Source organism: Salmo trutta, chromosome 3 (assembly GCF_901001165.1).
Source record: "Salmo trutta chromosome 3, fSalTru1.1, whole genome shotgun sequence".
NCBI classification, from domain to species: domain Eukaryota; kingdom Metazoa; phylum Chordata; class Actinopteri; order Salmoniformes; family Salmonidae; genus Salmo; species Salmo trutta.
Window position 1 is genome coordinate 38476949 of NC_042959.1, and position 25575 is coordinate 38502523.

Sequence of the window (25575 nt, forward strand, 5' to 3'; positions counted from 1 at the left end):
CACATGGTCTATGACGGTGGCTCTTATTTCATCAGTGACAACAGCTCTTACTCTCCTTTGAACACCACCATACATTCTTACTCCTCTCCCCCTACCTCTCCTTCTCCCTTGTCCTGGTCCAACTACTTCTCTCCCTGGTCCAGCTACTCCTCTGCCTGGTCCAGCTACTACTCTGCCTGGTCCAACTACTCCTCTACCTGGTCCAACTACTCCTCAACCCTGGTCCAACTACTCCTCTCCCTGGTCCAGCTACTCCTTTCCCTGGTCTAACTACTCCTCCACCCTGGTCCAACTACTCCTTTCCCAGGTCCAGCTACTCCTCTCCCAGGTCCAGCTACTCCTCTCCCTGGTCCAACTACTCATCTCCCTGGTCCAACTACTCCTCTGCCTGGTCCAGCTACTCCTCCCCCTGGTCCAACTGTTCCTCTCCCTTGTCCAGACATAATTTGTTCTCTCTCTGCTCCTCTGTGCTGTTCTGTATCCACAACAGCTGGCTATGTCTCCGATTGAGATTGGAATCAGCTGTGGTTGGTCTATTTTACACAATTTACAGTAAATCAGCTATTTCTCAATGTTTCAATGATCTGTTCATTCAAAAATGCTTATCAGCTGTTTCAATATAGCTTTTGAGCTGCTGTTGTTGCAGAAGTAGGTTATTTATACTATATTTAAGTTTTGAACATTGGGTCTTCATTTCTGGCATGCTGTGTGCAAGCATTTGTAAATAATACAAGAAAGATCCATAATTTCGGTATTGAGTAAGCTTGTATGTAAAGACAATTTAAGCATTTTAGAAACGTGTTAATTGACTGCATATTCTGTGAAAACAACATGAATTGTGTTCATGGTATGGTCCACAACAGATGGATGTTGTGCTAATTGCATTTAGAGTTTTGAAAATGTGACTAGAGATTGGACAAAAGGATGTTAGCGATTGTAGAAAACTGTAAAGTGACTAGTGTTCCATTATTAAAGTGACCAGTGATTCCATGTCTATGTAATGGGGTAGATTCTCTAAGGTGCAGGGTTGAATAACCGGGTGGTAGCCAGCTAGTGATGGCTATTTAACACTCTGATGGCCTTGAGATAGAAGCTGTTTTTCAGTCTCTCGGTTCCAGCTTTGATGCACCTGTACTGACCTCGCCGTCTTGGATGGTAGCGGGGTGAACAGGCAGTGGCTGGGGTGATTGTTGTCCTTGATGATCTTCTTGACCTTCCTGTGACATCGGGTGCTATAGGTGTCCTGTAGGGCAGGTAGTGTGCCCCCCGGTGATGTATTGGGCAGACCTTACCACCCTCTGGAGAGCCCTGCGGTTGCGGGCCGTACCAGTTGCCGTACCAGGCGGTGATACAGCCCGACAGGATGCTCTCAATTGTGCATCTGTAAAAGTTTGTGAGGGTCTTAGGGGCCAAGCCACATTTCTTCAGCCTGAGGAGGCGCTGTTGCGCCTTCTTCACCACACTGTCTGTGTGGGTGGAGTTTTTCAGATTGTCAGTGATGTGTACGCTGAGCAACCTGAGGCTTTCCTGAGTGGCGCAGCGATCTAAGGCACTGCATCTCAGTGCTAGAGGCGTCACTACAGACCCTGGTTTGATCCCAGGCTGTATCACAACTGCCCGTGATCGGGAGTCCCCACACAATTGGCCCAGCGTCGTCCGGTGTAGGCCGTCATTGTAAAATAAGAATTTGTTCTTAACTGACTTACCTAGTTAAATAAAATAAATACAAATTATCCGCTGTGGTCCGATTGATATGGATAGAGGTGTGCTCCCTCTGCTGTTTCCTGAAGTCCACGATCAGCTCCTTCATTTTGTTGAGGGAGAGATTATTTTCCTGGCACCACTTTACCAAGGCCCTCACCTCCTCCCTGTAGGCTGTCTCGCCATTGTTGGTAATCAGGCCTACTACTGTTGTGTTGTCTGCAAACTTGATGATTGAGTTGGAGGCGTGCATGGCCACGCAGTCATGGGTGAACAGGGAGTACAGGAGGGGGCTGAGCACGCACCCTTGTGGGGCCCCTGTGTTGAGGATCAGCAAAGTGGAGGTGTTGTTTCCTACCTTCACCACCTGGGAGCGGCCCGTCAGGAAGTCTATGAACCAATTGCACAGGGCGGGGTTCAGACCCAGGCCCCGAGCTTAATGATGAGCTTGAAGGGTACTATGGTGTTGAAGGCTGAGCTATAGTCAATGAATAGCATTCTTACATAGGTATTCCTCTTGTCTATTCAATGTATTTCACCTCCACTGGCAGGGTCTACAGACAATCACGGATTACAAAGGGAAAACAAGCCACATCGCAGACACCGACGTCTTCCTGTGACATCGGGGATAGGTCAGTGTGCAGTGTGATGGCGATTGCATTGTTTGTGGATCTATTGTGGCGGTATGCAAATTCGAAGTTGATCTAGGGTGTAACGGTAAGGAAGAGATTATATGATCCTTAACTAGCCTCTCAAAGCACTACATGATGACAAAAGTGAGTGTTAAGGGGCGATAGTCATTTAGTTCAGTCACCTTTGCTTTCTTTGGTACAGGAACAATGGTGGACATCTTGAAGCAAGTGGGGACAGCAGACTGGGATAGGGAGAGATTGAATATGTCTGTAAACACTCCAGCCAGCTGGTCTGCTCATGCTCTGAGGATGAGGGTAGGGATGCTGTCTGGGCTGGCAGCCTTGCGAGGGTTAACACGCTTAAATGTCTTACTCACGTCGGACACAGAGAATGAGAGTCCACAGTCCTTGGGAGCAGGCCGCGCCGGTAGCACTGTGTTATCCACAAAGCGGGCAAAGAAGATGTTCAGCTTGTCCCGGGAGCAAGACGTCGGTGTCTGCGACATGGCTGGTTTTCCCTTTGTAATCCGTGATTGTCTGTAGACCCTGCCAGTGTAGGTCAAATACATTGAATCCAACACACAGAAAACCATTCCATACTAAAGTTATATACATTTCTATCAAAACTATCAATCCATAAAGTTAATATTATTTTGTCTCACTACAGATTATTTTGAATTCATTAAGTACATTTTGGCAGACAGACACAAGCATGCACACATACACACACACAATGTGTAATTAACTATACATACCTGGAAGGTTATTGCTGTGCTTGTCTCTGAAACATGGATAGACGGAAATCACCACGCAATGCTACTATCAACATTTTTTTGGATGCTATCTAGACATTTTGAGAATGTGTGTGTGTGTGTGTGTTTGTTAGCCCATATGTAATTATGGAAGCCCATCCCCACCACATTGTTTTTTTTATGTTGATATAAAAAATTGATACTATCTCCAAATTTCGAGATACTAAGTAAAAATGTCAAGATACGAAAGTAATTTTTTTTAGATACTATCTAAAAATGTTAAGATACTAAGTTGAAATGTCTAGATACGTAAGCAAAAATGTCGAGATTCTATCTAGTCAAAATTTCATGATACTATCTCAAAATATTTCGAGATACTAAGTTGATATTTCGAGATGTGTAAGTCACAATTCCGTGATACTAGATCAAAATGTCGAGATACCAAATAGAAATGATGAGATACGTAAGTCAACATTTCTAGATAATGTCTCAACATTTCTAGATACTAAGTCAACATTTTGTGATACTATCTCAACATTTTGAGAAACGAAGTCAATTCAACATTTCGTGATACTATCTCAAAGTTTAGAGATACTAAGTAAACATTCCGGAATACTTAATAGTATCTAAAAATGTCTAGATACAAATCGAAATCTGTAGTTACGTCAGTCAAAATTTCTCGATACGATCTAAAGATTTTGAGATACTAAGTCAACATTTTTAGATAGTAGAACATACTTAAAGGATATGTTTCTTAATTTGTAACATTGTGTGATTTCAGAGGTGGCACCACAGGTCCAAGATGTGGTGGGGGAGGAGGGGGTTCCTGGGGCCCAGAGTTTTTCATGATCTGGTAGTTAGCCCCCCCTGGGGTCCCGCCAGCAGGTTCATGTATTTGATCTATTCCAGAACTAGCACACCTGACTCAACTTGTCAACTAACCATTGATTAGGTGAATCATGTGAACTAGTGAAACTTCTGGGGGTCTCAGAGGAGAGAAAGTTTGACAACCACTGGGCTAACCTAACCAAGTAAAACTCTGGACTCTAGTTGGAATGTACGACAAAGTAATAAATCAGCTGTAAAATGGTTTTATATAGGCTATGATGGGACCAAATGTTTTCTAATCAGGTCATATGGTTTAAAATAAATAGACAACAACTGAAATTGGACAATAGAACTAACAGGGCTGAGTTCGCTTTGTGCAGGGTTGCATCGTGAAATTAAAAAGTTACTTAATGTATGTCATCACTATTGTGTTGATTGATTAATTTCAGTCAATAAAAATGTCTAGGTAGCTTAGCCACTCAAAGTTTGAATATAAACCAAATTTGATCACATTCACATTTCCTCTTAACACAAATAAATAGGCCTATTTTAGGCTATAAGTACATACAGTAGCTTAGGCTATAAATACATGACGTTACTGCTTCGTTTCCCCTGGCCAGAGGGGATCAGAGTGCATAGGCTTCTCTAGGCTACCTGCAGTTGTGGTTGTTATCAGTAGGCTACAGTTGATCAGACTGAAGCACAGATTAATTGTGCACGAGTTGACAAATTATGACGCAAATTAGTCTAAACAACAGTACTTTGTCCCTATTTTCAATGCATTTGTGTCAATATTTTTTATTAAACCAAATCAAAAGTGTTGGGGCATATGCCAGTTCGCCACACGCTTGCTGATCTTTGCAACATGGATAGATGGAAATCGCCACATAATGCTACAAATGAAGACACATATCCTATATGTGTGTTTTACTATCTCGAAATGTCAAGTTAGTATCTTGAAATTCTGCGTTAGTGTCTCAATTTTGACTTAGTATCTCGAAATGTTTTGATTGTATCAACATTTTTTTTTTAAGTTGCGGGAATGGGCTTCCATAGGTAATAGAGGGCCGCCTAACAAACATACAGTATTTCAGTTTTTGCGACTTGGAAAGACGAAAGCTCCTGTTGCAATAGTAGCTGACATGTATGACCATTGAAAGCATGACATATTGTACTCCACCACATATATGAATATTATTACTCCACTTAGGTAAAGTGACAGCATTACATGACAATCAAAACCAAACAAAGTGCCTATAGAATAAATCAAGCAGTAAACAACCTGTGTGATTTCAACATGATTTAATATACAGCCATTCGCAAGGGTCCCATAAAATTCTTTATTTGATTTCACCATATGCACATTGATGCCCTGGCTATTCATGGCATGGAATCACTATCAAAATCCATCAGCTTGCAAACAGAAAAAAAAGGCATTAAATAAACTTCTGATTTATAACTGATGTTGGAGAAGACATCTGTGGGCAGTTCAGCAATGGTTCAGACTGATGGTTGAAATCTCTTTGACCTCCTGCGGTTAGTATTTTTGTTTGCTCTTGAAGGTCACCAAGCTCAGACCATGTCTAAGTCATTTTTATTTTTTTTACAATCTTGGTATTTCGGCTATAACGCAATGAGACAGATAGAGGGTGCTATATTAAAAAACAAAGCAGACAAATAGGATGAATTCTCTAGGGTGGAGCCAGGATAGAAGCAGCAAAGCATGCTGAGAAGAGGAAGATTCTTTAAGACTATTCTCTTCTCATTTTGCAAACTAAATAAATAAAATAGATACAAATGCAAATATCTCTCAGGTGATTCCAGTTCCATTCCATTTCTACAATACAGTCAGTCAAAACTACGATCGGTTCCCAAAGCACCACACTGAGTCCATCTGTAACCTTTAGAGAGCAGGTCATCCTCAAGGAGACAACTCAATAGTAATCTGAAAGCAATATGGCCGACAGAGAGGAAAGAAGGCATGAGAAGCAGGGGAGGATTTCAGCAGAGAAGTAGAAAAAAAGTTGATGAGGGCTTCTTGTTTTTACCAAATAGAATTAGCAAAGTAACAGGCAGAAATCAAGAGACAGCAACTAGAGTCACAGAATACAACTCAAACAAATATTGTATCAAACATTTCAAATATTCATATTTAATTGGCCTCAAACAATGACAATACCTTCAAACATTATTGATTTGCTTAAATATACTGTAAAATGTTTAAAGCTCACAGAGAATGTGTTCAGTCGGTCTTTACAGAATTGTGCTGCAATGAGAAATGTCCCCCTTTCCCATGAAGTATCCCAGGTCAGAATCATTTTATGTGGATTCACTCACATACTCATACACCATTAACATCTCAAAGGAATCATCATCATGAATGTTTATAGAAGATATGAAAACTGTACATAATAACAATACCTTGAACATTAAAAACAAGGTTTTTTAATGTATTACTTATCTCCGAAAAGGAGACATTTTTCAAGTAAGAAAATTATGACTGGAGCAACTCCTTTTTTCCTTTTTTTCTTATGGCTGAACAAAAAAAATAAAACATTTAATCGCCAATGAAAGTAGTCCGTGAGAAATGATTAAGTTCAGTCTTTTTTTTTATCAGTGTTTTGTCTAAATGAGTCTTCATGCAGATAAAAAAAGCTAAAATAAATAAATAAAAATGGTGCCATCAAGCCGGTTGCTGAATATCAGTCTACCAGATATCACTTGTGAGTTCCCTTCCAGATAGAGGGACGAATGTGCTGTTCAAGTGGATCTCCTGCTTGCTCTTTCCCATCGTGTTGTTCTGAGTCACCTGTCCGTTGAGCAGCGTCATGGGGATATTGCAGTACATGTGACGGTTACTCAAGGTGGATATCTGCACGGGGGAACCGGGCATCTTATACTCGTAACTACGGGTGCAGTAGTGTCTCATCTGGGGGTGGCCGGCCTGATTAAAGTCTGGGATCTCGGCATGGTGGGCGGGCGCCAGCGAGGCAGACGTGGTCGTCATGGCGATGGTGGAGACCGTCTGCAGGTCGCCGAACAGGCCCTGCTCTCCGGAGTCAAGCACCTGCCGCCGAGACAGCATCTCCTTCCTCTTTACCGGCATCTCGTAAATCACCTGCTTCCAAAACTTGGACTTGAGCTCGTTGCTCTTAGGGCCCCTCCACTTGATGATGGTGAGCACTTTGATGGTGTTCTTCAGGGCCTCCACCTCTTGGTAGTTGATGACGCTCTTGAGGTCAGCACACTCGATCATAATGACTTTGATCTCCCCTGTCACCAGCATGCTGTGGAGCCGTGTCTCCAGCTGGAAGATGCTCCAGCCACGCTTGGCCACAAACTCAGGAGTCAACACGATGATCAGCCGCCTGCTTTGCTCCACGCTTCGCGCCAGGTCCTCGATGTAGACTGGAGAAGAAAGAGAGAGACATACAAAGAGAAATAGGGTGAGAGAAATAGGGCGAGAGAGAGAGAGAGAGAGAGAGAGAGAGAGAGAAAGAAACAGAGATACAGCGAGACAGAGAGAGAGAGGGAGAAAGAAAGAAACAGAGATACACAGAGAGAGAGAGATACAGAGAGAGGGAGAAAGAAAGAAACAGAGATACACAGAGAGAGAGAGAGATACAGAGAGAGAGAGGGAGAAAGAAAGAAAGAAACAGAGATACAGCGAGAGGGAGAAAGACAGAATGATACAGAGAAAGGGAAAGAAAGAGAGAGAGCATGTCAAAGAATAGCGTGTAACAAAACATTCATATTTGTCCATTTAGAATTGAGATCACAGCAGTATGAAGCTGCAGGTCTAAAACAACACCCCGAGACATTACAAAACACAGCATCAACCAACACTCTGATCTATGTCACATTACACCCCCTATAACTACTCCCACTATACCGCCAAACAGACAGCATCAGGACAACACCACACTTTAAAAACACATCACTTTAGTCAATATAGGCTTCTCACTACCCTGACGTATTAATCCTAAATGTGTAGGTGAACATATTCCAATAGTAATGTCATTAGCCTGTTGAAAAGTAGGCAAAACATGTACACTGCTAAATAGAGGGTGTCTATGAGTCATAGAAAACAGGAAGTTGAAGGGAGAGAGAGAGAGAGAGAGAGAGAGAGAGAGAGAGATATGTAAAGAGGTAAATTCCATATTAGCTCTTAGCGGATGGCTGGCTCAGGCTGGGTAATGGTCCATAGTGTCCTGCCTTCCCCTGCAGGGGCCCTGTCTTTTACACCTGCACGTGTCACATCACACATTGGCCCCCCTCTACCTCAACCGCCCACCCCACTGCTACACACACATTGCTCCACACACCACACCCTTAAACCCCACATCTTCCTTCCCTGACACCCAACACCACCCCAGGCACCAGTGCCACCACATGACTTGTGCCCCACCTCCATATCCTACTACAAATGCACATTCCTATACATACGACGATTAGCATGAAAGTCAACATAAGGCCTAATCACATTAATTGCATTATAACAGAGATCACAAGAAAGAAAACACGAAAATCAACATAAAAAGGCCTAAACAGTTGGTTAAAACACTCGATACATCATCTTATTATTGTTGGGCCAAACTAAGCAACCTAGAGTAGGAGTGCTGATCCAGGATCTGTCCATGTAATCTTATTCATTATGATCTATGGCAAAACTGATACTAGATCAGCACTCCTACTCTGAAACGCTTTGTGGACACGGGCCCAGATCTCTAACTTCCTTTACACGGCACAGTATCCAGACTGTGGTTAATGGAGCATGTATTTAAGAATAAACCCCCTGAACATAAAAGGCTCTAAAAAAAACACCACACCTCCCCTCAGGCAGCACACAATTGCATTATCTAGTCTAAAGAGTGAGTATTCCAACTAAATGTTACTCAGACCCAATTTACATTTGAATGATCGTTCTTTACACCCATGCAGCTTAATCGATGTGGCTTAACGTGAAAAGATGACATATACAAGATTGTCTTGTATTAGGCTATTCACTTAGAAATGCTTTTTTATGGGGGAATGGGATCTCCCCTCACACATATTAAGAGGCAGCGACCTCAGCTGAAGAATGTGCTGTGTGAGGGACTTTGTTCAAAGTAATCTACCACACACATTATGTGGCAGTGGCACCAGAGCTAAAGGAGCTTGAGACTGTCTATCAACCTTTTTTTCTGGCTTATGATGAAAGATAGCGTGTCAGACCTTTTCAATATGGTATTAGCGGCAGCCTGAAAATAGTACTCTGAGCACAGTGAGCACCAAAGCAAGCCTCACAAATGAGGTCCTTTCTCCTTACTTGTGTATAAAACTTTAGCAATGTAGTGGAGAAATAATGAGGCCAATGTTAAATAAAGGATACACTTAGCAGGGGTAGCAGCTCAACCCTTTGTTATGTGTTGTTTTTCCTGCAGGGCCCCAAGTCTCGTCTAGTATGGATATTGAGATAATGTTGTGCTTTTCATGGACAAATCCCTAATAGATTCAACCATAAATATGTATTGGGGGTAATGTTCAGACTGCAAATACAGAGGCACTATACTGAGAGAGTTCAAAAAGGGTCAGACAGATTCATATCTTTACAATGTTACATTAACATATATTGATATTAATTTAATAAACATTCAGATGTTTAATTGGCAATGAAATATGTATAAATATGTTAACCTTGCGATGTTGGTGGATTTGATTTGAAATGCTCTTCCTTTCATTTCTTGCCAGTTCCTAACAAAATTAATGATGGAAGAGCAACAACACATTGCAATTTCACGGTCAATTTGCTGTGCATAAATAGTACAATTTGTATGGGCGGGACTGAGCTAGAGTGCTATTTAAAAAAAATTCTCGCCCCGTTTTTCATATGCTGATGATTACGTAAATCAATTAATACAAATAATTGCTCTCTCTCTCTCTCTCTCGCACTCTCTCTCTCTCTCTTTCTCTCTCTCTTGCTCTCTCTGTCTCTGTCCCCCCCTCTCTTTATGAACAAATGAGGCGTTTAAACACGTTGTTATTTGGTCGTGTTGGCCTGATCTGTAAATGCGTTGGTACTAATGATGGCAGCCTGCCTCTCAAGGAACTGAACACTTCTCTATAATTCATTACCTATGCAGCACCATCAATACACCCTACTGAGTCCCATGGCGTGCCAGTGAGCAAACACACTTAGAAAGCAGTTTATTTATGTAAGCATGGCTTTGACCAGCCTAAGGAGTTTTTGATTTATTTTGAATTCACTGCATGTTAAATTATGCAAGGAATGGACATTAGTTTGCAATATATTTGTAATGCAAGGTGGGAACATAATTTTTTGTATGGGGCAAAATGCCATAGGTGGAGAGATGTGTGTGTAGGGCCTATGTGATTGTGCTCGTGTGCATGTACCTTTAGCTGTGTGTATAAAAGTATAACAAGATTAATTGACATACAGTGGAGTCGGAAAGTATTCAGACCCCTTGACTTTATCCACATTTTGTTACGTTACAGCCTTATTTGAAACTGAATTAAATACATTTCCCCCCCAATCAATCTACACACAATACCCTATAATGACAAATTGAAAACAGGTTTTTAGAAATTTGTGCAAATGTATTAAAAATAAAAAACTGAAATACTTTATTTACATAAGCATTCAGACCCTTTCCTGTGAGACTCTAAATTGAGCTCAGGTGCATCCTGTTTCCATTGATCATCCTTCAGATGTTTCTACAACTTGATTGGAGTCCACTTGTGGCAAATTCAATTGATTGGACATGATCTGGAAAGGCACACACCTGTCTATGTAAGGTCCCACAGTTGACAGTGCATGTCAGAGGAAAAACCAAGCCATGAGGTCGAAGGAATTGTCCGTAGAGCTCCGAGGCAGGATTGTGTCAAGGCACAGATCTGGGGAAGGGTACAGAAAACTTTCTGCAGCATTGAAGGTCTCCAAGAACACAGTGGCCTCCCTCATTCTTAAATGGAAGAAGTTTGGAACCACCCAGACTCTTCCTAGAGCTGGCTGCCCGGCCAAACTGAGCAATCGGGGGAGAAGGGCCTTGGTTAGGGAGGTGACCAAGAACTCGATGGTCACTCTGACAGAGAGCCGAAGTTCCTCTGTGGAGATGGGAGAACCTTCACTCAACCAATCAGGCCTTTATGGTAGGGTGGCCAGACGGAAGCCAGTCCTCAGTAAAAGGTACAGTTTGCCAAAAGGTACCTAAAGCACTCCCAGACCATGAGAAACAAGATTCTCTGGTCTGATGAAACCAAGATTGAACTCTTTGGCCTGAATACCAAGCGTCAGGTCTGGAGGAAACCTGGCACCATCCCTACGGTGAAGCATGTTGATGGCAGCATCATGCTGTGGGGATGTTTTTCAGCGGCAGGGACTGGGACACTGGTCAGGATCGAGGGAAAGATGAACGGAGCAAAGTACAGAGAGATCCTTGATTAAAACCTGCTCTAGAGCACTCAGGACCTCAGACTAGGGAAAAGGTTCACCTTTCAACAGGACAACAACCCAAACCACAGCCAAGACAATGCAGGACTGGCTTCAGGACAAGTCTCTGAATGTCCTTGAGTGGCGCAGCCAGAGTCCGGACTTGAACCCCACCGAACATCTCTGGAGAGACCTGAAAACAGCTGTGCAGCGACGCTCCCCATCCAACCTGACAGAGCTTAAGAGGATCTGCAGAGAAGAGTGGGAGAAACTCCCCAAATTCAGGTGTAACAAGCATGTAGTGTCATACCCAAGAAGACTCAAGACTGTAATCACTGCCAAAGGTGCTTCAACAAAGTACTGAGTACTTATGTATTTTTTATAGACACATTTGGAAACATTTCAAAAAATCTATTTTTGCTATGTCATTATGGGGTATTGTGCGCAGATTGATGAGGGGGAAAAACGATTTAATACATTTTAGAATAAGGCTGTAACGTAACAAAATGTGGAAAAGTCAAGGGGTCCGAATACTTTCCGAATGCACTGTACATCAAGCTTATGTAATGTACTGGTAAACCATACATACAGTTGCTGAATTACATTTCCTCGCTGCTTTTACCATACATGTAACTATTTTACACCAATTACACTCCCAAATAAGATGCCAACACCAATAAACGGTACAGTAGCTGCCTTGTGGAGATGGGAGATCCATCATTGACAGATAACACAATATATGCAGGCCCTCAAAGCACACCACAACACACACCACCCTTATATTGGCGATGACAGAACAAATACAGCCACGGCAAAGGAGATTAAGATGTGCGTCTGTCTTGATTCTTCTTGACAGTCAAATGAATTCTGGGCAGTGGGTGGAAGCCTTCCCACTAGGGACAGAGTTGGGGAGATGGAGAGAGGGAGGGATGGGTGGATGGATGGATAGAGGAAGGGAGAGAGAGAGAAAGAGAGATGGATGGATGGAGACCTAGATCACAAAGAGAAGCCCTTCCATGAGGGACAGAGATGGGGGGGGGGGGGGGGGGGGGGGGTGAAGGATCACTCACTGCTGTGACTGCTAGGGATGAGGTCCCGGTCGGGGATGAAGAGCTTGTATCCGTAGTGTTTCTCCAGAACATCTGGGAGGATCTCCAGAGCAAACTGCTCCTCTTCACTAGAGCCCCTGTTCATCGAATCCAGCTCCACTTTGGTGTAGGACAAATATGCATCATACTCCTTGTTGTCTGTGGGTGAAGAGACAAAGACAAAGAGACAGTTTTCTGTTACCAAATGAGAATTCTAGATGAATATGAGTATGACATGACATAGTTGTTTAACAACAAAAATGCTGTATGTCTCTATTGTGAATGTATAGCAAGGGGATCTATCCTAGAAAGTGACAACCATGTCATAGAATTGTGAAACTTAAATCCTAAAACAAAGAAGTGTGGATACAGACAACTATGGGATAAGTGGCCAGAATGGTAAGTAATTCTGTGTCACTAAAATAAGGAGCATCAGCCCCTAGTTCTCATGAATTTCAAACAGATACTTTTTTCTCTCACATGAATCCTTAATACGGTGACAATACCTCTTTTGTTACAGTCTCCGGGGGCGCTGAGAGGTGTGACTGACCTTTTCCCTGCTCTGAGAATCTCACTGGGTGGGCTATAGGCCCATAACTGGTCATGTAGGACACACCTAGCCCAGCCCCAGGTGACACACACTCACCGTTCTCTGTCTCGTCACTCCCAAAGTGTCTCCGGTAGCAGAGCGTGATCTCCACGTTGTAGCACTTGTAGATGGCCGTGAAGAAGCCCAGCAGAAGCAGGATGGCTCCTAGTCCACCGGCCAGCTCTAGCCTGTACATGTCTGGTACAGGAGAAAGAGACAGAACAGAAAGATAGATATGATACATGTCTGGTAGAGAACAAATATAGACATACAGAGAGAGATAGATATGAAGAGTCTGAGGAGAAACAGAGAAATAAGACACTTACTGCCACAACATACTAACATTACTCAAGTAATTTCCCCCTACCACAATTCCTCTGTATCTTTCTACTAAAGAGTGTTTTCGTTGCAATGCCAACAGAAGCTTACGTTCACAGTTCTTGGGGGCCTATAGGGTTAAATTATGTCATTTCCAAGTGTTCTGTGAGGAAATACTGCATGAAGAACCAAGCATTCATCTGAATTGAGTTCAATTGAACTGTCATATATATTCTTTATGAGAAACACAGCAGAAAGACAGAGATATGAGAACATTTCTTCGTTCTATGCTTTCACACACAATATTGAAGGTGTGTGCGTGCGTACGTGTGTATGAAAGGGGGCTGAGGGGGTGCAAAGCTAGCTAAAATCGTTCATGTTTGCTCTGCTGCCATTCACCAAATATGAGCCATCAATCTTAGCTGCAGTCACTCCAGATGATAGTAGCATAATTTCTCATCCTGCATCTGTCAGACATTACACTATCTGTCGGGCCACTCGTCACTGACACACAGCACTGGGGTACTTGGTAGATTGGTGTGTGAACGCACTCATCTGTGAAATCATAAAACCTTTAAGAAGAGAGGGATGATGGGTCGGCGTGCCATTTCCTTATACATTCTGTTTTTATCAAAATAGGTATATGTCCTATTGAGCTAAACCACTTCGGCAATCTGGGCCTGTATTCATAAAGCATCTCAGAGCAGAAGTGTTGATATAGGATCAGGTTCCCGCTGTCCTTGTAATCTTATTCATTATGATCTAAAAGGCAAAACTGATCCTAGATCAGCGCTCCTACTCTGAGAAGCTTTATGAACAGGGGCCCTGTAGTCATCCCTGTGAAACCACAATTCAGCTGCAGTTGAACAATACAAGGAGATTCCATTGCCATTCACTACAAGCATTACTCTAACATCCCACACATATACAACGCAGATCAATACTGTGAGTAGGGCCCTCAATGTTTATTCTTGATTATAATGTGCTCCTCCATTATGTTGCATGTGTTCTGTCATGTGTTCTATGGGCCGTGATGATTAGTGTTTAGCCCAGTGAGCAGTGACCAGTAGAGGTCTCTGTAGCCTCACTCCAAGCCCAGACAGTGTAGAACACAGGACCACTCATTCCTTCTCATGGAGAAACCTGAGCTGAACTAAACTGATGTCCAAAGTAATAGTACAGTTCTGTACTTCCTACTAATATTTAAATACTGAATATTCAGGACACTCATTTGCTGAGCAATATTTCAAAACTGTAGCGGGAAGGATTTCTCATGTTTTATGGGGAATTAAATATTTATGGACCAAATATTTGGATGCATTTATTCCCCAACACAGCCTTGTCTGATCTAGTCTGTGCTGTCCTACATGCTATTTGTTTACATATTTTCCTCAATTTGAATGGCTATCAAAATTATACAGTTCACTGTATGACTACGAACCTAAAGTTAATAGGTACAAATTACACCGTTTTCCTCATTAATGGAAATATGAATGTGCTCGAGGGTCTGAAATACATTTTTGAATGAATTGTTTTCCTTGTGAAACGAGACACTTAAGCCACAACAATGCCTTGAGATGATGACTCAGCTCTTTGGGATGTTAGGAGGGCATTTGGGATTAATCTTTCATGCAATATTGTAACATAAAATACGTAAGTATTATATTTGATTCCATTAGAATAATTTTGCCCTTTGTGACCTGCTACAATACTTTGTTGGTGCATACGAAGCAGACAATTCACGGTTGTAGTTTTTCATTGTGCTGAGGCTATGAAACATACATTTGCTCTCAGCCAAAATCTAGTTTACAATGCACTTATAAAGCTGTGACTCAAGCATATCTGCCTTTCCAAGACAAAGAGAAAAGGGGATCAAAGTCTGCTGTCTGCAAACTCATGCTCTTTCAGTACTCATGGCTTTCACTAAATACCTAGCAACATTCATCTCCATACAATCGCTTCCTAAATGTATTTCTCTAAGTATACATCTAAGTTTAGCCAGGTTCCTTACCTTTACCCTCATTGAATGATACATATAGAATGACACAGTATTATTAGACAAATTTGGCAGGAGGAAATGGGGTTTTAATTAGTCACTGCCCAAATGGGAAACGGAGATAATGCTCTCACCCCTAATTGACTGTTACTTGCACAAATACTATGTGACAATGGTACCCCCTGTCTCCTCTGACCAATCTTAGGCTGAATCTGAACTAAATTAACTGCTTAGCATGAGTCAGAGGTTGTGCTCCTCCCTACGCATAATCAGAGAAAGACAGGAAGGGAGGGAGAAAGAGGGGGCAGAGAGAAAGAAAAACGGGGAGGGAAGGGAGGGAGGGAGAGAGTGAGAGAGAGAGGGACAGAGCAAGAGCGAGAGAGGGAAAAGGAGAGAGAGGGGGGGTGAGGGGAGAGAGGGAGAGAGACAGAAATGCAGAAAAATAGGAAAAGAGAGATAGAAAGGCAGATAAAGATAGAGATAGAGAGATAGAAAGCCAGATAAAGACAGAGATAGAGAGATAGGGAGAGGGACACTATCAGTGTCTCTCAGTGAGCCTTGGGTGTTTACCCTCCTATACTTAACCACTCCTCTGGAAGGACAGAACCACAAGAAGAAAGGTCGTCATTAGTTGTGGGTTTAATCACCTGTCCCATTAGAAGAGACACAGCGGGACACCCCCCTCCAGGAGGGGATGGCGAGGGAGGTGGGATGGCGCTGAGGCCTGGTGCTGCACCGTCGCACCCCTCCCCAGGGAGACATTACCCATAATCTGTTAGCCTAAAGTGTTGCTGTCATAGCAGCAGCTTTAGCAGAAGCAGCAATTCTGAGGCCAAGCATACCTTTCTTTTGCAGGATGGCGCTGCCACTCCTCCGCCCAATATGGTTCTCCACAAAGCAGGTGTAGTTGCCCAGGTCCGTCTCCTCCACTGCATCAAAGGTTAGGGACAGCTCCACCTCTTTCTCCCCTAGATACTCCTTCAATACCCTGTGTAGAGGAGGAGGAGGAGGAGGAGGAGGAGAGAGAGACAGACCTCAGGGGTGGTGCCATAGCCCGGAGAATAGAGGATCCTACTTTGGTAGATAGTGGGGAACAGAGATACATCTCGCATAGTGGCTGTTTTCAGAGCCAGGACCTGGTTCCACAATGCAGCTAACAAGAGTTCAGCACTGAGGTCATCCTTGATAGGCATAGATTCTGCCCCGGAGTCCTGCTGTTGACTTTTGCCATTAGAGTGGAGCTGGAGAGCCAACACACACACACACACACACACACACACACACACACACACACACACACACACACACACACACACACACACACACACACACACACACACACACACACACACACAAAAGCTCACAGAACTGTAACACTCACTACCGAGTTCCAAACTGCCTCTGGGAGCAACGTCAGCACTAGAACTGTTAGTCTGGAGCTTTATGAAATGGGTTTCCATGGCCGAGCAGGTGCACACAAGCCTAAGATCACCATGCACAATGCCAAGCATCGCCTGGAGTGGTGTAAAGCTCACGCTATTGGAGCAGTGGAAACGCGTTCTCTGGAGTGATGACTCACGCTTCACCATGTGGCAGTCCGATGGATGAATATGGGTTTGGCGGATGCCAGGAGAACGCTACCTGCCCGAATGCATAGTGCCAACTGTAAAGTTTGTTGGAGGAGGAATAATGGTCTGGGGCTGTTTTTCATAGTTCGGTCTAGGCCCCTTAGTTCCAGTGAAGGTAAATCTTTAACGCTACAGCATACAATGACATTATAGATGATTCTGTGCTTCCAACTTTGTGGCAACAGTTTGGGGAAGGCCCTTTCCTGTTTTAGCATGACAATACTCCCGTGCACAAAGCAAGGTCCATACAGAAATGGTTTGTCGAGATCGGTGTAAAAGAACTTGACTGGCCTGCACAGAGCCCTGACCTCAAATCCATCGAACACCTTTGGGATGAATTGCGAGCCAGGCCTAATCGCCCAACATCAGCCCCCGACCTCACTAATGCTATTGTGGCTGAATGCAAGTCCCCACAGCAATGTTCCAACATTTGGTGGAAAGCCTTCCCAGAAGGCTGTTATAGCAGCAGAGGGGGGACCAACTCCATATGATTTTGAAATGAGATTTTCGAAAAAGCAGGTGTCCACATAGATTTAAACTCAGTTTTTCACAATTCCTGACATTTAATCCTAGTAAAAATTCCCTGTCATAGGGCAGTTAGGATCACCACTTTATTTTAAGAATGTGAAATGTCAGAATAATAGTAGAGAAAATTATTTATTTCAGCTTTCATTTCTTTCATCACATTCCCAGTGGGTCAGAAATGTACATCCTCTCAATTAGTATTTGGTAGCATTGCCTTTCAATTGTTTAACTTGGGTCAAATGTTTTGGGTAGCTTTCCACAAGCTTCCCACAATAAGTTGGGTGAATGTTGGCCCATTCCCCCTGACAGAGCTGGTGTAACTGAGTCAGGTTTGTAGGCCTCCTTGCTTGCACACACTTTTTCAGTTCTGCCCACAGATTTTCTATTGGATTGAGGTCAGGGCTTTGTGATGGCCACTCCAATACCTTGACTTTGTTGTCCTTAAGCCATTTTGCCACAACTTTGGAAGTATGCTTGGAGTCATTGTCCATTTGGAAGATCCATTTGCGACCAAGCTTTAACTTCCTGTCATAGGTGTCATAAGGATTGGACCAAGGCGCAGCGGGTAAAGTGCTCATCTTCTTAGTTTATTTAAAGATAACACTTAAACAAAATAAACAAACGACGATAACAGTTCCATAAGGCACACAGGCTATACAGAAAATAACCACTCACAAAACACAAGTGAAAACAAACCCAACTAAATATGACCTCCAATTAGAGACAACGACAACCAGCTGCCTCTAATTGGAGGTCATTGCCAAAAACCCAACATAGAAATAGAAAACTAGATATACACATAGTAATAGAAAATATTGAACATAAACCAAAAACACCGAAACACACAAAACAAACACCCCCTGACCAAACTACAATGACAAATAACTCCTTTTACTGGTCAGGACGTGACACTTCCTGACTAATGTCTTGAGATGTTGCTTAATAAATATATCCATAAAATAATCCTTCCTCACGATGCCATCTATTTTGTGAAGTGCACCAGTCCCTCCTGCAGCAAAGCACCCCCACAGCATGATGCTGCCACCCCCGTGCCTCACGGTTGGTACTATTGTTTGTACAGATGAACGTTGTACATTCAGGCATTTGGAAATTGAACCAGACTTGCGGAGGTCTACTATTTTTTTTCTGAGGTCTTGACTGATTTCTTTTGATTTTCCCATGATGTCAAGCAAAGAGGAACTGAGATTGAAGGTAGGCTTTGAAATACATCCACATGTACACCTCCAATTCATTCAAATGATATCAATTAGCCTATCAGAAGCTTCTAAAGCCATGACATCATTTTCTGGAATTTTCCAAGCTGTTTAAAGGTACAGTCAACTTAGTGAATGTAAACTTCTGACCCACTGGAATTGTGATACAATGAATTATAAGTGAAATAATCTGTCTGTGAACAATTGTTGGAACAATTACTTGTGTCATGCACAAAGTAGATGTCCTAACCGACTTGCCAAAACTATAGTTTGTTAACAAGAAATTTGTGGAGTGGTTGAAAAACAAGTTTTAATGACTCCAACCTAAGTGTATGTAAACTTCCGACTTCAACTGTATGTATGTATGTATGTATGTATGTATGTATGTATGTATGTATGTATGTATGTATGTATGTATGTGCGTATCCTTATGCTCCACCCTCCCACCCCTCACCCTTTCTAGCCTCATCTCGCAGCCTGGGTTGGCCTGTGTCACGTGGCCTTGTATGTTTATCCAGGGGAGAGCTGGGAGGCTGGCGGCTGACGGCCCAGGCCTGGCTGATGGAGCATTCTGTGGGCAACTTGCTTGCTGTGCGGAGGGGAGGTTGGAGGGTCTGTCAGGGGGTTATTCGTGGTAATCCCCGTCTCGGGCCAAATCCATGGCCCATTGCCAGCAGATTGATGTGTCTCGGTAGTGCGGGTGCTGAGCTGTCATGGCTCAGGGAGGAGGGAGGTACGGGGGAGTGAGGGAGGGATGGGGGAGTGAGGGACAGGGGCCATGTGGGCGACACTGCGGCATCCGAACCTGTACATCTATGTTAGGAAGGAGGACACGCTTCTAGTGGTGGAAAGGAGGCGATGGTGTAATTAGTGGTGGTGAGCCTGCTGCCTGGCAGTGTTCCTCCGCTTGGCTGGAGGAAAACAAAACCGGAGCAGAGGAGACATGGTCAGTCTGCGGCATAAAACAAACTCTCCCCCGCAGGAGCACTTCAACTCCTCCACCCCAAAATACAGAGCAGCTCTTTGCAGTGTCAGTGGGAACGACTGATGTGATGCTCGGCTCTGACAGGCGATTTGTGCAGTGTGAGAGGTCATTCTGAATGATGAGCTACTTGCTAAAACTCTCCAGAATATTCACAGTCGGACACACGCATACATTTACGCACATCCTCACAAACACTCACGAGCACACAGGCACACACGTGCAGACAGAGACAGACAGAGACACACGTGCGTGCGTGCACGCACACACTAAACACACACATGCACACTCTCTCTCTCCATCTCTCTCTCCCTCTATCTCAGATTGCATTAGTACACCAGGAGCGCTGAAAGAAACTGGGTCAGAGCATTTTACTGCACTAACCTGACCTGGACTTCTTTGTATGAATTCCCAAACATATTTATCATGAAAACTGGCACAGCCTTTGTTCTTAGGGTTATTAGACCCTCTTAAATAAGCAGCCTTTTCTACTCTCCCTTCTTAGTCATAATTCTTGGCCGTTCACCAATATTGAGGCAGACAGAAAATTACGGTCTGCCTGTCAACAAATAATAACTCTTCACTGTATCTCCTCTGTCTCAACCCTCTTTGACCATTCAAGTGCTTTAATCTGCTTTTCATAATTCATTTCAGTATCTTCCCACTCTCATCTGCACAGCTGAAGACCTCCAGCCTCGTTTGGTTAGTAAGAGAGAAAAATGGGTAGGTTTTGTTTTGGTCGTGTGTGCTGGGATGTGGTGGCAGTTACAGGCATTGTTCCTAGCCAGTCCAGGGAGAAGACACTGGTTTTTGATAGGAGCGGGAGCCAGGAGTAACGTTAGATAGCAGATGTCTAATTGTAGAGGTGGGCTCTGGTGTGGAGGAGTCAGTTCAGTTGTTTTGAAATCCATTGTGTACTTTATGACTCTGAAATGCTACTTGCTACTCCAGGCTGGGGAGGTGAGAGACTTTTATTTGTAATTTAGTAGTATTGGTTCAATTTACATGACAGCTTTATGTGGTAATTACTAGCTTCCTTCTCTTTGAGGAGATCAAGGTTTCCAACAAGAGGAGAAGCTCTCACTCTTACCACTTTCAATAGCAGCAGTTTGCTTTCGTTAAATTAATGTTACATGATTTCTCATTGTACGAGTGAAGATTTTGCTTCTGCCCCTTTAGACTGTAGTACAAATCCTGGGACTGATATTGAAGCAGAAATGCCCCCTGCTGATGGAGGTATTATAAGCTGTCAGTCATAATTAATACCTCACACTGGACAGCACAGGATGTGGCCGCTGGCACATCACACTCCTAATGACTCCTGATGATGTTTCACACCCACAAGACATTACTCCACAGACCTAAAGGGGATAATATTGGGGAGGATGTTTTTTTTCTTCTTCCTACAAGTAACACTGTCAGTCACATCCACTCTAGTATCTGTATGTAAGCAGAAACTACAAACGTCCACCATTAGAAAAATAAAAACAGGAAAAGTTTGCAGTGATAGATACAGTACCTGACTTCACTTTCTTTAATGTGACCTGCCAGCTCCTCCACAAACTTCTCCCCTTTCATCCAGTAGATGATAGGTCTGGACTCCCCGCTGTAGCCGAAGAAGGCCTTACAGTCCAGACTGAGGGGCATACCTGGAATGACAAGGAAGGAAGGACGGCAACATACTGGTCAGCGTTTATTTGAGAGAACTGAGGAAAGAGCCCCCACTGGCACACACACACACACACACACACACACACACACACACACACACACACACACACACACACACACACACACACACACACACACACACACACACACACACACACACGGGGCCGTAACAAGGGTTTGAGTTTTAATGAGGTCCAGAAGGGGGCAGGGGATTTTTTGAAAGTTGAAGCTCATTTACTGCATTTCTATACAACTAAAACAGTTTAGAAAATGCTATTTGGAGAACAGCAAAAACATGCAAAAATTACCCCAGCCATTATCACCTTGGCTACTGTAGGTTCATTCACCTCAGTTGATCTACAAACACATAGCCTATTATCTATACAATTGTAATGGCACACCCCTGAAAGGGGGAAAATATGATAAATTATTCACTCTGCCACAAAGCATCAGCGAATGTTCAGTCAGTTGTAATGATGTTTTGCATAAAATCATAAAATCATAAACTCTTTACATAATATCTATTATCTCAAATTACATAGCGTTCACGTTTGTATTTCCAGGCATTATTAATCAAGCTCTACACAAACAGACATCAATGGAGCACACAGAGGCTATACAGATATGCCTGGTGCCCAAATTGATGACGTATGTCGCACAGCGAGAATAGAATTGAGACCAATGGATTCGGTTCAGCCGGTTCAGTCAGTTGTCCTGATGCGCCCTTACCAGCTAGCTAGTTTATGCTTGTGGCTACAAACTTGATTTAGAATTTGAAACTTCTCTGCCGAAGTTGGGACATTTATTCATACCGGCCTTGACGGCATCCCTAGCCGCGTCCTCAGAGCATGCACAGACCAGCTGGCTGGTGTGTTTACGGATATATTCAATCTCTCCCTATCCCAGTCTGCTGTCCCCAACGCTTCAAGATGGCCACCACCATTGTTCCTGTACCCAAGAAGGCAAAGGTAACTGAACTAAATGACTATCACCACGTAGCACTCACTTCTGTCATTATGAAGTGCTTTGAGAGGCTAGTCAAGGATCATATCACCTCCACCTTACCTGTCACCCTAGACCCACTTAAATTTGCTTACCGCCCCAATAGGTCCACAAACGATGCAATCGCCATAACACTGCACACTGCCCTATCCCATCTGGACAAGAGGAATACCTATGTAAGAATGTTGTTCACTGACTATAGCTCAGCATTCAACGTCATAGTGCCCTCCAAGCTCATCATTAAGCTTGAGGCCCTGGGTCTCAACCCCGCCCTGTGGAATTGGGTCCTGGACTTCCTGACTGGCCGCCCCCAAGTGGTGAAGGTACGAAACAACATCTTCACTTCGCTGATCCTCAACACTCGGGCTCCAAAAGGGTGCGTGCTCAGCCCCCTCCTGTACTCCCTGTTCACCCATGACTGCTTGGCCATGCACGCCTCCAACTCAATCATCAAGTTTGCAGACGACGCAACAGTAGTAGGCTTGATTACCAACAACGACGAGACAGCCCACAGGGAGGAGGTGAGGGCACTCGGAGTGTGGTGTCAGCAAATCAACCTCTCACTCAACGTCAACAAAACAAAGGAGATGATCGTGGACTTCAGGAAACAGCAGAGGGAGCACCCCCCTATCCACATCGACGGGACAGCGGTGGAGAAGGTGGAAACTGAAATGGTCCACTCACACAGACAGTGTGGTGAAGGCGCAACAGCGCCTCTTCAACCTCAGGAGGCTGAAGAAATATGGCTTTTCATCTAAAACCCTCACAAACTTTTACAGATGCACAATTGAGAGCATCCTGTCGGGCTGTATCACCACCTGGTACGGAAACTGCACCGCCCGCAACTGCAAGGCTCTCCAGAGGGTGGTGCGGTCTGCTCAACGCATCACCGTGGGCAAACTACCTGCCCTCCAGCACACCTACAGCACCTGATGTCACAGGAAGGCCAAAAAGATAATCAAGGACAACAACCACCCGACCCACTGCCTGTTCACCCCGCTACCATCCAGAACGCGAGGTCAGTACAGGTGCATCAAAGCTGGGACCAAGAGACTGAAAAACAGATTCTATCTCAAGGCCATCAAACTGTTAAACAGCCATCACTAACACAGAGAGGCTGCTGCCTACATACAGACTTGAAATCACTAGTCACTTTAATAAATGGATCACTAGTCACTTTAATAATGCCACTTTAATAATGTTAATTTTTTTTGCATTATTCATCTCATATGCATATACTGTATTTTATACCATCTATTGCATCTTGCCAATGCCGCTTTGTCATTGCTCATCCATATATTTATGCAATTGTTGCAATGCCTATTACTAGCCTGTTCAATCTCTCTTTCGTATCGTCTGAGATCCCCAAAGATTGGAAAGCTGCCGTGGTTGTCACTCCCTGGCCATAGAGAGGGTTTTGTTCTCTATTTTGGTTAGGCCAGGGTGTGACTAGGGTGGGTATTCTATGTCCTTTTTTCTATGTTTTGTATTTCTTTGTTTTGGCTGGGTATGGTTCTCAATCAGGGACAGCTGTATATCGTTGTCTCTGATTGGGAGCCATACTTAGGTAGCCTGTTTTCCTTTGGGTTTTTTGGGTGGTTGTTTTCCCTTTAGTAGTTTGGAATCCTGACGGAACTGTTGGCTGTAATTTTGTTTCTTTTGTAAAGTGTTCTATTTCTTCATTAAAATACATGATGAGCACTCAACACGCTGCACCTTGGTCTACTCCCTGCAACGGCCGTTACAGAACCACCCACCACAAGAAGACCAAGCAGCGTGGTATGGAGGAACAGAGGGTTATGGACTCCTGGACTTGGGAGATGATTTTGGACGGAAAGGGACCCTGGACAACGCCTGTGGAGTATCGCTGCCCGCAGTGGAAGATCGAGGCAGCGAAGGCGGAACAGCGATACTGGGAGGAACAGGCAGGTCAGCTACGGGAGCCTGAGAGGCAGCCCCCCAAAACATTTTGGGGGGGGCACACGGGGAGTTGGGGTAAGTCAGGCAATAGACCTGAGCCAACTCCCCGTGCTTACTGTGGGGAGCGTTTGACGTGGAGAGCACCGTGCTATGCGGAAGTGCGCACGGTCTCGCCCATCCGCACGCACAGGCCGGGGCGGTCGATACCAGCCCCCCGCAAGTGCCGTGCTAGAGTGGGCATCGAGCCAGGACGGGTTGGGCAGGCCGTGCGCTCCAGACCTCCAGTGCGTCTCCAGGACCCGGTCTATCCTGTGCCTGCTCCCAGAGCCAGGCCTCCTGCATGTCTCCCCAGCCTGGTGAGTCCTGTGCCTGCACTCAGAGCCAGGCCTCCTGCAAGTCTCCCCAGCCTGGTGAGTCCTGTGCCTGCGCCCAGAGCCAGGCCTCCTGCAAGTCTCCTCAGCCTGGTGAGTCCTGTGCCTGCTCCCAGAGCCAGGCCTCCTGCATGTCTCCCCAGCCTGGTGAGTCCCGTGCCAGAGTCGCCCGAATGTCCGGAGCTGCCAGAGTCGCCCGCCTGTCCGGAGCTGCCAGAGTAGCCCGCCTGTCCGGAGCTGCCAGAGTCGCCCGTCTGTCCGGAGCTGCCAGAGTCGCCCTCCAGTCCGGAGCTGCCAGAGTCGCCCTCCAGTCCGGAGCTGCCAGAGTCGCCCACCTGTCCGGGGCCCGCTGCGAGGGTCCCCAGTCCGGGCTCGGCGGCGAGGGTCCCCACTCCAGAGGTGCCACCTAAGTGGGCCAAGCCGAAGGTGGAGCGGGTCCACGTCCCGCACCAGAGCCACCGTCGCAAGGAAGGCCCACCCAGACCCTCCAATTTAGAGTCAGGTTTTGCGGCCGGAGTCCGCACCTTTGGGGGGGGGGTACTGTCACACCCTGGCCATAGAGAGGGTTTTGTTCTCTATTTTGGTTAGGCCAGGGTGTGACTAGGGTGGGTATTCTATGTCCTTTTTTCTACGTTTTGTATTTCTTTGTTTTGGCCGGGTATGGTTCTCAATCAGGGACAGCTGTATATTGTTGTCTCTGATTGGGAGCCATACTTAGGTAGCCTGTTTTCCTTTGGGTTTGTGGGTGGTTGTTTTCCGCTTAGTAGTTTGGAATCCTGATGGAACTGTTGGCTGTCATTTAGTTTATTTTGTAAAATGTTCTATTTCTTCATTAAAATACATGATGAGCACCCGACACGCTGCACCTTGGTCTACTCCCTGCAACGGCCCTTACAGAGGTCATCCCCATCTTCAAAGGGGGAGACACT

At 44.5% G+C, this 25575-nt stretch overlaps 1 protein-coding gene across 1 annotated transcript in view; it reads right to left on the minus strand.

The window, feature by feature from the left end:
• Nucleotides 1–5196: 5196 nt before the first annotated feature.
• LOC115174963 (X-linked interleukin-1 receptor accessory protein-like 2) overlaps nt 5197–25575 on the minus strand; it is a 345823-nt gene continuing 325444 nt past the window's right edge. Inside the window, exons 7-11 of the mRNA XM_029734041.1 lie at nt 21202–21331; nt 16176–16321; nt 13077–13217; nt 12413–12589; nt 5197–7321 (exon numbers count right to left, since the gene is read on the minus strand). Coding sequence (XP_029589901.1) covers nt 6621–7321; nt 12413–12589; nt 13077–13217; nt 16176–16321; nt 21202–21331 — 1295 coding nt within the window. The 3' untranslated portion in view covers nt 5197–6620. The remainder of the gene's footprint in view (nt 7322–12412; nt 12590–13076; nt 13218–16175; nt 16322–21201; nt 21332–25575) is intronic.